At 46.1% G+C, this 12,573-nt stretch overlaps 1 protein-coding gene across 3 annotated transcripts in view; it reads left to right on the forward strand.

The window, feature by feature from the left end:
* Window positions 1–12,573, forward strand: part of PPP2R2C (protein phosphatase 2 regulatory subunit Bgamma) — a 276,527-nt gene that overhangs the window by 165,728 nt on the left and 98,226 nt on the right. For all 3 annotated transcript variants that reach the window (XM_084859919.1, XM_084859920.1, XM_084859918.1), the window contains 2 exons: window positions 7,862–7,974; window positions 8,984–9,161. In XM_084859919.1, the coding sequence (XP_084716045.1) occupies window positions 7,862–7,974; window positions 8,984–9,161 (291 nt within the window). The remainder of the gene's footprint in view (window positions 1–7,861; window positions 7,975–8,983; window positions 9,162–12,573) is intronic.

Here is a 12,573-nt window from a genome sequence, read left to right on the forward strand (position 1 = left end):
TTTCTGAAGGTTTCAATAGACAGTGCCCCTCCCCATTCACTTTACTAAGAGTGAGCAAGTAAATATATAGATTAACTTACATATATTTTTATTTAAAAAGAGTAGGAATTTTAGGACAGGAAGAAATGTGCACTGCTAGAGGGAAATGCTGAGATAGTTTCCCGAGAAGAACTGGCTGATTGCTTTTCTGATCTCTTGCCTTCTCAAGCAGTGGACAGAGTATTGTTGTTGTTGTTGTTGTAGTTCACTGGCAGTTTCTGCTCCTGCTCTGCAACTTGGTTTCACACAGATCTGGCAGACTGGTATTGTTTTCTAGAAAAACATCCCCTCATCTCACAGATGTTGTGCAAGATACACCACACCATGATTACATCACCAACCAGGTCCTCCTCTAGTAGGCTGTAGAGGGACCTCCACCTCGACTTCAGCTGTCCAAAGGTTGTCTCCACCAGCATTATGGACCTATGGTAGTAGCAGGTATAGTTCCTTTCTAAGGTGGTTTGAAGAAAACATTAGAGAGGCAGAGCCAGTTTTGTAGGGTATATACCTAGTCAGTGATGATTACTGGCTTCACTGGCATGCTGTTCACCAGTTTTGCATGCTCCAAGGTGAAGATTCCAAACTCAAGTTTATAAGATAGGTAGGGGACTCCAAATTATGGCCCTATCATGGCTTTGGCTGGATACGCACATACACAGATGTCCATGAATCAACTCATTCCATGAATCACTGCTTAGAAAACCATGCTGCACATAGGATTTCCATGTGAGAACAATCCAAAGCCCTGCATATTTGAAGAAGCCCCAACTCTAGGAACCCCACTATTACTTCATCTAAATTGTCCACATTTATCATCTTAAAAACAAAAATGAACTGATGACCCAGACTGATATACCTACAGGAAACAAGTAGCTCAAAATTAGATAGGACTTGTTGAAGGCCAGCTTGAAAAGGATAAGGGTGATTCTCTTCTCCACAGGCACCACATAATGCACCTCCATGTCACACTGCTGCAAGATAAACATCATATCCTGGGCAAAGATTTTGAAAGTGTCCGACAACTAGAAGCTAGACCTGAATTGAGGGTTGTCCAAATCCTCAAGTGTAAGAGCTGGACTGCAGGCAGATATATCGGGAGCCAGGAATTGAGCCAGGGAGTTAAAGCCAGAGTACAAGAAGACATCAGAATGAAGGAACAGGCTAGAGGTCAGAGCCATGGGGCAAAGCATGAATCAGAGAAAAGAGCAAGCCAGAAGTCAGGACCAGAAAACAAGATGGAATGTACCAAAGCCAGGAAGTAACCCTTCTATAATTATTCCTGCCCAGGAGGGTCCAATGGCTAGCTTGGGTGGTAGGGCCAGTCCAGGGCCTGAGAATACATAACTGCCTAGGCAGATGCTTCATCCCACAGTTCTGTGAGTCACTACGTGGCCAGTGACACAGAGATCGGAAGGTCCCTAGTTCCATCTCTATTAATTCAACATCCAAAAGCCAGAAAGTGTTAGGTTGCAGCAAGTTCCATCTTCTGAAGGTAGATGTGTCTATCACCAGCAGGTATTCCATGGATATAGCGCTAGAAAGAACATGGATTTCTGAGACTGTCTTTGCAGCTGCTCTGCACTGTGGCAGCAGTGTATTTAAGTGGTCATACAGCAAGGGAACCTACTCCACTGCAAACAACTTTGCTGCAGGATAGCCACCAGCACCGTTTAAGACTGAAGTCTTTTCCTCACTGCCTCTTCCACCATGACCTGTGAAGCCAGGACCAATACTCAAGCCTCCATCTCACCACTCAGATCAATAGCAGCAGCCATCTGCTATTAGCTAGGAAGTGGGTGTTAGTTGGCTGCCTATTGTCATGGCTCAAAACCAAGACCCCTCAGAGACTGAAGTATCCAGTGGCAGTGACTTTGGGGAGGCAGCAGAACTAGTCCCCAGTCCATCTGAACTGGGGCCCATTGCGTCTGACTGTATGTTCTATCCATGCAACCCCCATGAGGTGTCACTGCCCCCTGACTATAAGGAGTGGACCTTGGGCTCCTCTAGTGAACATGGAAACCCTGAGGAGCAGTCCATAATTGGCTTCTCCCTCTTCCAACCTTCACTTCAGAAGCAAAGCCTGGAGGATAAGGGCACTGACTCTTTAACAGCTAGATGCAGCACCGGAGGGGCTGTAGTTCCCAGAAAGACTTTTGTGGCATGACTGTAAAACCCTGTCAGTTGCTCCCAGTCATTATTGGGGTAACTTGTCAGTTCTTTAGGTCAAGGTGCATCCCAGGAGGAGAGGAAGGGATGGCCAGCACAGGGGAAGAAGGATCCATGGCAGCAGCAAGGAAGGAAGGGGATTTCTGCTCTGGGTTGAAGGCTTCCAGGTGCAAGACAATGATGAAGGTGTGTGTGAACATGCAGAGTGGGGCACTAAGTAGAAAGCCACACATGTTCCCCCACAGCCAAGGTAGGGCCAGGTTGGCACCATTGATCTACAAAGTGATGCAGGGCCTGTAGTTCCTGGAGGACTTGGTCAGTGGGTGGAACTGTCAAAGACAGAGAGGTGGAAGGAAAGAACTGGAAGTGGTACTTGTAATTTGCAGAAAAGAAAAAGTGTTTATCTAATGGAGGAATGCTGGGAATTATTATAAATGAATTTGGATAGGGGTAACAGCTCTGGCCAGTTATCTTGTTGAAAGTTCACATAGCACCAGAGGTATTGTTCAAATGTTGTGTTGGTGCATTCAGTTTGCCCATCCAGTTGGGGGTGATGGACCAAGGAGAGGTGGAGCTGTACATCCAATTATTTGAATAGCATCTGCCAGAACTGTGCAGTGAACTGGGTGCCCCTGTCTGAACAGGTAAGTCATGGAGATGAAGTATGTTCCATATAAATAACTGAGCCATTTTCTTGGTCAAGCTGGCTCTGGAGCGGGGGATGACATTTTTGAAAACAAGTCTGCCACCACCAAGATGGTGGTGTACCCTTCTGAAGCCAGATGTGCTGTGATAAAATCTATAGGGATTGCTTTCCAATGATCAGCAGGAGTCCGGAGTGGGAGCAGATGACCCATGCATCTTCTGGGTTGATCCTTTGCCCAGCAACAGGTGTCACAAGCTGTTGTAACATATTGTTTCAAGTTGGCATGTAGCTTGGGCCACCAAAATTCCTGGATGACCAAGAGAAGGATCTTATCTACTACATGGCAGAGGTGGAGTACTTTAGCCCTGTGTGGTTCGGGTGGAACGTAGAGCTGTCCCTGGTGGTACAAGGGTCCATTCTGTATTGTGAAGGGAGTGTCCCTTGAGGCCTTGAGGTCCTGACACTCACATTCGTAGGCCTGTGCATATGGATCTTGCTGCTGTTGATCTTTAAATTGGTCCATAAATGAAAGAGGGATCTGGGCAGCTGCAAAATTTTCTGGACATCTATCTTCTTTTGCCATAACTTACTCAGGCTTCCAAGATAGGGCATCCACTTGTTGGTTACATGCACTGGGAATGCAGGATACAATGAAGTTAAAGTGGGAAAAAAATAAGGACCACCAGATCTGGCAATGATTAAGCTTATGTGCTGTCTGCAGGTATTCCAAATTCTGGTGATATATATGCGCCTAGAATCCATAGTCCTGGATAGAGTTTGCCATACCTTCTAGCAGATGTCACCATGTTTGGAGCGCTGTGTTAACAGCCAACAGTTCTTTATCCCAGATGGTATAGTTTCTCTCAGCAGAATTAAGCTTATGGGAATAGGAGTCCGGAGGAGTAACAACTGATCATGTTTGGAGGGTTGGAGTAAAACTGTCTCAAGGGCCATCAGTTAAATGGGATTGAATTCTGACAAATCCGGTCCGCGGAATCCTCCTCAGAACGGGGCGGCCCACTCGACCCGGACCGGAGCTCACGCGGACCCTTTTTTTTTGTCTGTCGAACGGCGGATTTTATGAAAATAATAACGAAAAGAAATCTGTAAATCGGAAATGGAAGAAGAAAGTGAATGGCTTTACCCTTTTTACGATAGGCATTTTCCCTGTGACCCGAGGCTTTCTTTCGCTGGACCTGAGTCGCGAAGTCCATGGAAATCCTCCATCTTTTCTGTTTATTGTTTGTGGAGGTTAGGTCTGGTGAGGTCAGGTGAGGTGAGGTCAGGTGAGGTGAGGTCAGGACAGGTCCAGTGAGGTCAGGTGACCGGAAGTTATGTGGGGAATCCCCACAAAGGGCTTTACCCTTTTAATGAAAAGAAATAGGTATTTTCCCTATGACTCGAGGCTTATGGAGACTGACGGCAGGCATGCGGAAAGGATTTTTCGGTGATACTTACGGAATTATTTACGTAAGTTCGGGGAGCCGAAAAAACCCTGGGGGAATCTGGGGCAGGCGGACGGCGGAACAGGGCGGCCCTCGGCTCTGCGGAATCCTCGTGGGGCGGAGCTGCTCCGCAAGTATTCCGAGGGGAGGAACAGATCGCCTCCCCCCCTGCACGGATTCCCCACTGGAACAGACAGTGGGGAATCCGTACATCCCTACATTTGGGTCAGGATGCTGGACAATAGGCTTAGAGGTGAATGCCTTCTTGAGTTGTTGGAATGCATGTTGAGCCACTGAATCCCATTGGAATGGCACATAGGAACACAACAAATGGCACATAGGAACACAGCAAGAGAGGCAGTTCAGCAAAGTTGGGTAGGATTTGGTGGTAATCTTTGGCAAAACCTAAGAGACACTGGATGTCCTTGAGTTCTTGAGGTGACTGACACAATATCATTGTTTCCACCTTTGCAGGGTCCATCTGGATTCCAGATGAAAAGGGACTTGACCAGATCCCCCTTGGCAAGGAACACCTACTAGGCAGTGAGCTCTAGTTCAGAGAGGGAATAGATTCAGCCAACTGGTATCTGGGTATTTGGCACAATCATATAGTGGGGGGGGGGCAGTTAGTCTGCTTCTTTCCCCCTGAAACACATCCTGAAAATCCTTATATTTCGCAGGGATGTTTGGCGATATCTGCCAGTGGCATTTTCTCAGCCATGAAACTAATTCTCTAGGTTAGGTAGTTCTCCTGACAATATGGTGAGGAAAAGATGAGGTCTCCATGGGACCAGGATATCTGTGGGTCATGGAGGATCAGCTATTTTATTCCTGGCACCATGGGAAGTGTGGAGCTGCTGCCAGTCAGAAACAGGATTATTCCCTGTGCTCCTGCATCTCCAGGGTCAATGGGATCATCTCCTGGGTCACATGTCGCAAGGCCAAGGGTCAACGGGATCATCTCCAGGGTCACAGGTCACAAGGCCAAGGGTCTGCCATCAGTAGTTTCTATAACTACTGGATGACTCTTGGACAGGGCTGGGCTGGAATCTAGTCAGCATTTGCCCCCCAAAAGTTCATAAAATTTCTAGAGGTCCCAGAACCCACCATAGCACAGCATGGCCTAGTCCAGGGTACTGAAGAATCATAGGTAAAAGCAGATGCCTCCCCATACAGGGGAATGAGGTTCAGTAGTAATATCCAACACCTGACTTGCTGCCCCATTGCCCAGTGTCACAGGTTGAGAACATTTGTCAGGGTAGGCAGCTACAAAATACCCTGCAGTACCACAGTACAAACAGAGACCCCTTGTCTTCAGTCCTTTTCCTTGGGGTCAACCTTGGCTGGCCTCCTCCCAGCTGCATAGCTTGTTCTGTGGAGGGGGTGCTCACCACAGATGAGCCCCTTTGACAAGAGCTAGGAGTTGCTGTGAAGGGTACATGGGAGCTTGTCCAACAGTGCATGGTACACTGGCTTTCTAGACACCAGTCTATCCACAGAGAAAAGTGAATCAATGCCTGGAGAGTTGATGGCCTCTAAACTCATGCCAATTCATCAAGAATGTCACCAGCCAACCCATCCTGAAATTGGTCAGTCAGGGCTGCTTCATTGTACTCTAAATCCTGGGACAGTGTGTGGAATTCATAGGAATAATCCGCAACCTATTTTCTTCCCTGGTGGAGTTACCTGATCTTGCAGTTTCAGCCTTTAGGGGTCCTCACAGAACTAGCATATCTCTGTTGTAAATCCAGTAAATTCTGCCAGGACTGGACTGAGCTGCAACAGATAAGAACTTGCCCATTTTGTGGTAGGCCCTATCAGTAGGCTGATCATACCTTCACCCTGATCAGGGAAATCCTCAAGATGCAGGTCCATATAAATAATACACTGGGCTAGTAATGCTGGGAACTGGTCAAATGAACCATCAAATGTTTCAGGGGCTGTCCCAGAACACTTCCATTGTAGAGGCACAGAAGCAAAGTCTATGGTTGGATCTGCTGGGCCTGGAGAGTAGCAACATCAGCTCTCAAGATGATGTTCTCTCCATCTGTGCAAGGACTGGAATAAACTGTTCTGCTATGGCTGGGTACAAATCAGTCCTGGGGCAAATCTGTACAGAAGGCAGGCAGAGATCAGAGAGGTAACACACCATGTTACCAGTCAATAAGGGAGCAATCCAAAAGGAGAGTCTGAGGCAGACTCAAACTAAAGCACATACGTACAATCCAGTGCAAGCACAATCCAAGGAGCAAGGTTATAGCAGAGTTCAGGGGACAGCAGCATGGGAGAAGAGTCAAGAGAAAAATCAGGGTCAGGAAAGCTAGGTTGCAGGACACAAGGAGCTAAAAGTAAGGTGTTGTTCTAGTAAGCATCATGTCTCAACTGAGAGCTTTTATATTCAGGTCTTCCTGCCCATATGCACAGACAGCTGCAAACAGTTGTCATGCCTTCAGAGCTTTCTACTCCTGAGGATACCCTTACTCTTGAGTAGTCCAGTTGCCTTGAGAGAGACACACTTTACCTCGCAGTGGCAGCCTGTGACTGCACCTTCTAGCTGTGGTACTCTTTGGGCCTGTCAGGCAATTCAACCTCTCCCTCAGACTCCACCAAGGGGATGTTGTCTGGAGGGTGGTTGGGGCCCCTTTTTACAGGTCTGTCCAGTTTCTCCTCTATGGACAAGCATGCAGTTGACCAGAGCAATGCTGGACTCGGGGGGCCTTGCCTGTACTAGGGGGCTTTGGGGTCTGCAATGTCTGAGTCAGAGGATGCCTCCAAGGTCTGGACTGTGTCAGGCATGATACAATGATAATCCAACTCCTGCTGCTAGACATTCCTCCTACCTAAAGACAGACAGGGGTCAGCTTGTCATTGCCTGCTCTTCCCTCCCTGCCAGGTTTTATAAGCCAAGAGGGGCAAGGGTTCAATATGGAAACAGTTGCTTGAACTTGCCCAAGCACCTTGTAGTTGTCCTCAAGTTGTACCATCTGAAACTCATCAAACAAAACTGGATAAGACTATGCTCTGGATACTTCACCTGACTCATCTGCCATAATACTGGAGTCTAAGTCGTCGCAGATGCAATTGGTTTTGTCTTGGAAGTGCCTTGCAAGTGTATCTGATGGCTCCACAGCCTCTCTAGGGCCAGCATAAGATAAGCTCCAAACAACCCTAAAAATCTCTGCTGGGCAGCATATAGAGGATTCCTCTAAGAATACAGTAAGGCTCAGGTGCTTCATAAGGCAATACAGGACCAGGAGAGTGTGGTCCCAGGCATTCCATCCTCCCCATGTGGATTTGAGCCTGAAAGACCAAGGAAAACTGTGGGTGCTTAAATTTTAAGAAAGCACAAGCTGTGACATTCCACAACATTCTTTCTGATCACAGAACATGTCAGTTAAGGCATAAGCCTTAGCTTCCAATTTCCTGGCTTTGTGGGGTTTGAGCTAACAGGAGGTAGCCTTAAGTCTGGTCTTTAACTGGCAGGGTTTTAAAGAATATAATTGAACAAGTAAAAAGTTTAAAATGCTCTTTCTAGTATCAGAATGGTGGTTTCTTTTATTTTAAGATAAAACTATTAAATTGTGGAAGATTACTGAACGAGATAAGAAACCCGAGGGGTACAATTTAAAAGATGAAGAAGGAAAGCTTAAAGATCTTTCTACAGTGACCTCACTTCAGGTGAGTGGTTGGATTTCCTTTGATCAGATTAGAATTCATTATGTTTTATTAATGTATCTGCTGTGCCGCTTCAAGCCAGGAAAGGACTTTAAACAGAAACACAATAGCATGTGAATATGGTATTTTTATTTATTGCATTTATATGCACACATTTAATCATATTTTTCTACTCACAATAACTCCGTAATATAAGTTCCACTGAAAGAGAATGACTTATCCACAGTTACCCAGTGAGCTTCATGTCTGAGTGAGGAGTTGAACCCAAGTCTCTATGGTCCAAATCCAACACACTTTCTGCTATACCATACTGATTCATTTGGTATTGGGGGTCCTGGAACAAGTTGTGAAGTTATCCTAAGTAGGGACATGTGAATCCCCCAACATCCAGTCTGGGAGGAGGGTCCGTTGCAGGGAAATCTGGCCCTCTTGAGGTTCAGCAGATTTCCCCAGAGCCCCTGGCACATCCTCCAGATCTCAGTGTTTTTTTCTCTCTGAAAACAGGGCAAGATACGCCAAGTGTGGTTACAATTAGCATCTCTTGGGCAAATTACAGCCATAATTAGTGTATTCTACACAATTTGTGGCCATAAAGTGCTTAATTATGTGTGAACAGCTCCCCATTTGCCCCCTACCGTCAGAAGGAGCAGCCAATTATGTGGAGCAGGAGTGGGGGAAATCATAATATGATGCCATCACATCGCATGGTGAGGGAAAGGATTTGAGATAGGAGTGCTGTTTTCAGTGGGAAAATTACAAGGGGAAATACAGTTGGCAGTATAATACATATGTATGATTGTATCTGGATTTATCTTTTAAAAGGTTCATGTATTGTGGCCTATTAACAAGACTAGACATGAGGAGATATGAATTAGTAATAGATGTAGCACTATTGTAAAATATGTAAGATGTACTATTAATTCAGATTGGGAAGAAAAACCTCCCTGTTTGAAACAATGTGTAAAATTGATTTTCCACATTAAAATATTTTTATTCATTTTCATTTATGTAGGTGCCTGTACTGAAGCCCATAGACTTGATGGTAGAAGTCAGTCCCAGAAGAATTTTTGCTAATGGCCACACTTACCATGTCAACTCAATTTCTGTCAACAGTGACTGTGAGACATACATGTCAGCAGATGATCTCAGGATTAACCTCTGGCATTTAGCAATTACAGATCGGAGCTTCAGTATCCTTTGCCATGGTTGCTTTTACTAGTCCTCTATTATGGTTTTATTGATTCGATACATATTTCCAGTGTTGTTTCACCTATCTCAATCTTTGGTTTTTTTGTTTTGTTACAAAGAAGACCTATTTATCTATTTACATATATACACATATATATGTTTGCCACTTTCCATTCAAAGCATCCCGAAGTGGTTTACAACTAATTATATATAAGCACAACAATATTAATACAAGTTAATGGGTGGTAAAAGCCAGGATAAGCAAATATATTTTAAATAATCATCAAAAGCATATGATTGTTGTTGCCTGAAGGGAGGTCATTTCAGAGGCTGGGTGCCACCACAGAGAAGGCCCTTTGCTGTGCTACTGCCAGATGTGATGCTGCAGGTTGTGGCATGGACAACAAGGCCTTCCCTAGAGATTGTAGTGCAATAATGGGAAAGATGATATTTCATGTAACCTAGTCCTAAGTTGTTTAGGGCTCTATATGTCATTAATAATACCGTGAACCTGACTTGGTAGCAACCTGGCCGCCAGTGCAGTTCTTGCAGCACAAGTGTTATATGTGTATGTCAAGGCACTCCATTCAACAGCCTCACTGCAGCATTTTACACTAGCTACAGCTTCTGAACCAGCCTCAAGGGCAGCCCCACATAGAGAGACCTACAGTAGTCCAGAGGCCACCTGAGTTCCACAGTATCAGAGACGGCATTCAGGGGCAATCGTGTTGATGGCCTGATGCATCTTGCCATTCCATAGTAATGGTCCTCAGCATGATCACCAGCTCTAATTTCTAGACACCCCGCCCCCCATATTCAAGAATACATCAAGTTTCATAAGTCTCTGAGGGTGGACTATTTTAGTGGGTCCCCCACTGCCACAGGGAGGGGCAAATGCTGTGAGACCAAACTTCATCAGGGAGTGGTCTGACCATGACAATGGGATCAGCTCAACCCTTATATCTAGACCAACTCTTCCACCCCTCTGGGGCAAAGACCAAGTTGAAGGTGTGTCCTGCCCTATGAGTTGGGCTAATGATAACTTGAGACAGGCCTATGGTTGTCATGGAGGCCATGATGTCCTGAGCTGGCCCTGTTAGGTGGCCTTGGTGTGGATATTGAAGCCACCCAGAACAATAGTCCTTGGGTTCTCCAACACCATGTCCAAGATCAACTGAGCCAGCTTGGTTAAGGATGCCAATGGGCAGCAGGATGGGCGGTACACTGACAGCAGCCCCAAACTGTCTCTGTGGTCCAACATAAGGTGCAGGCCCTCATAGCCCACTCCAGGTGAAAGAGGTTTCCTGGTGAATAAGATAGTATTTCTATGGATCATGGCAGCTCCCCCTGCCCTGAGTATTCTGGCAGGCACAACTGGGTCAAGTCAACCCCACCCAGCTCACTCACCCACGTCTCAGTAATACATGCCAGGTTTTACTGACTGACCTGAAGTTATTATAGAGACTAACCTGGTGTTAAACCAGATCCACCATGCTAAAAGCTGATCCATGTAACGTAAGAGTTGATTTGTTGAACTACTTTCAGCAATGCTGACATTCCAAATTTGAACAGAGCTTTCTAAAATGGAGCCTCAACTAAGGGTACCCAGACCATAATACTTGTAGAACATAATAACACACACTTCCACACTAGTGGGACTCTGCTTTTAACCTCTAGTGAGTAGAGGAGCAGGCACAGGCTAGTCTAGAACAATCACAAAGCTAGACACAAAAAGGGAAAAGAGACTATGGAAGGACAAGACTCTCCAGTGGACATTTACATAGACAATGTGCTGCATAGACATTTACGTAGCCTATCACGGCTGACTGCAGGGACTCAAACGGTGGTGGCTATGGCCGCCGCCATTTGCGTCCCGGCAGGAGAAGAGGTTTCGCGGCCGGAGGGACGGGGCGCTTCCCTCCCGGCCAGAATTTCAGTGGGGAGGGATGGGGCGCCTCCCCCCCGCCCAGAATTTTGGGGGGAGGGATGGAGCGCCTCCCCCCCACCGCGAAGCAAGCTGCGGGATCAGGTAAGGGACTTTCGTCCATCCCTAGCTGAGGTTAGCAAGGGATGCTGAAAGCAACAAAAAGGCTTTCTTCAGCTACGTGCATAGTAAAAGGCAGAGGAAAGAAATGGTGGTTCAGCTATTCAATAAAGATGGCAAAATGATAACAGATGACAAAGAAAAGGCAGAGGTGCTCAATTCCTACTTTGGCTCAGTCGTCTGCCAAAAGATGGTCTATGACCCCACTGGCAAAGGCGAAGTACAGGCTGAAGGGGCAGGATTGTAGCTTGAGATCGATAGGCAGATGGTCAAGGAACACCTCATTACTTTGAATGAGTTCAAATCTCCAGGGCCAGATGAACTGCATCCTAGAGCCATAAAGGAACTGGCAGAAGAACTCTCAGAACCACCGTCTATTCTCTTTGAGAAATCATGGAGGACGGGGGAACTGCCAGATGACTGGAGGAGGGCTAATGTTGTCCCTATCTTCAAAAAGGGTAAAAAGGAAGAACCTGGGAACTACGGCCCGGTCAGTCTGACATCAATCCCTGGGAACATTCTGGAGCAGATTATAAAGCAATCCATCTGGAAGCACCTTGAAAACAATGCAGTGATTACTTGAAGCCAACATGGATTTGTCAAGAACAAATCCTGCCAGACAAATCTGATCTCATTTTTTGATGAAGTAACCTCCTTTGTGGACTTTGGGAATGCTGTAGACATAATATACCTGGACTTCAGCAAAGCTTTGGACAAAGTGCCCCATGATATCCTGATGAGCAAACTAGCTCAAAGTGGGCGAGATGAAACAACGATCCAGTGGATCCACAGTTGGCTACCGAACTGGACTCAAAGAGTGCATCTCAATGGGATCTTCTCAAACTGGGGAGATGTAACGAGTGAGGTACCGCAGGGCTCAGTCCTGGGCCCAGTGCTCTTCAACATTTGTATTAATGACTTGGGGGAGGAGGTGCAGAGAATGCTGATCAGATTTGCAGATGACACACAATTGGGCGGGATAGCTAATACTTTGGAAGACAGAAACAAAATTCAAAGTGACCTTGGTAGACTGGAGCGCTGGGCAGAAAACAACAGAATGAAATCTAATTGGAATAAATGCCAAGTTCTGCACCTAGGAAAAAGTAACCAAATGCACAGTTACAAGATGGGGGATACGTGGCTAAACAACACTACAAGTGAGAAGGATCTTGGAATTGTTGTCAATCACAAGCTGAAGATGAGCCAACAATGTGATGTGGCTGCAAAAAAGGCAAATGCTCTTTTGGGCTGCATTAATAGAAGCATCACTAACAAATCCCAGGAAGTACTAGTTCCCCTCTACTCAGCACTGGTTAGGCCTCATCTAGAGTACTGTGTCCAGGTCTGGGCACCACATTTTAAGAAGGATG

Source organism: Heloderma suspectum, chromosome 5 (genome assembly GCF_057233095.1).
Source record: "Heloderma suspectum isolate Gila_16-S chromosome 5, 16-S_ref, whole genome shotgun sequence".
Lineage (NCBI taxonomy): Eukaryota > Metazoa > Chordata > Lepidosauria > Squamata > Helodermatidae > Heloderma > Heloderma suspectum.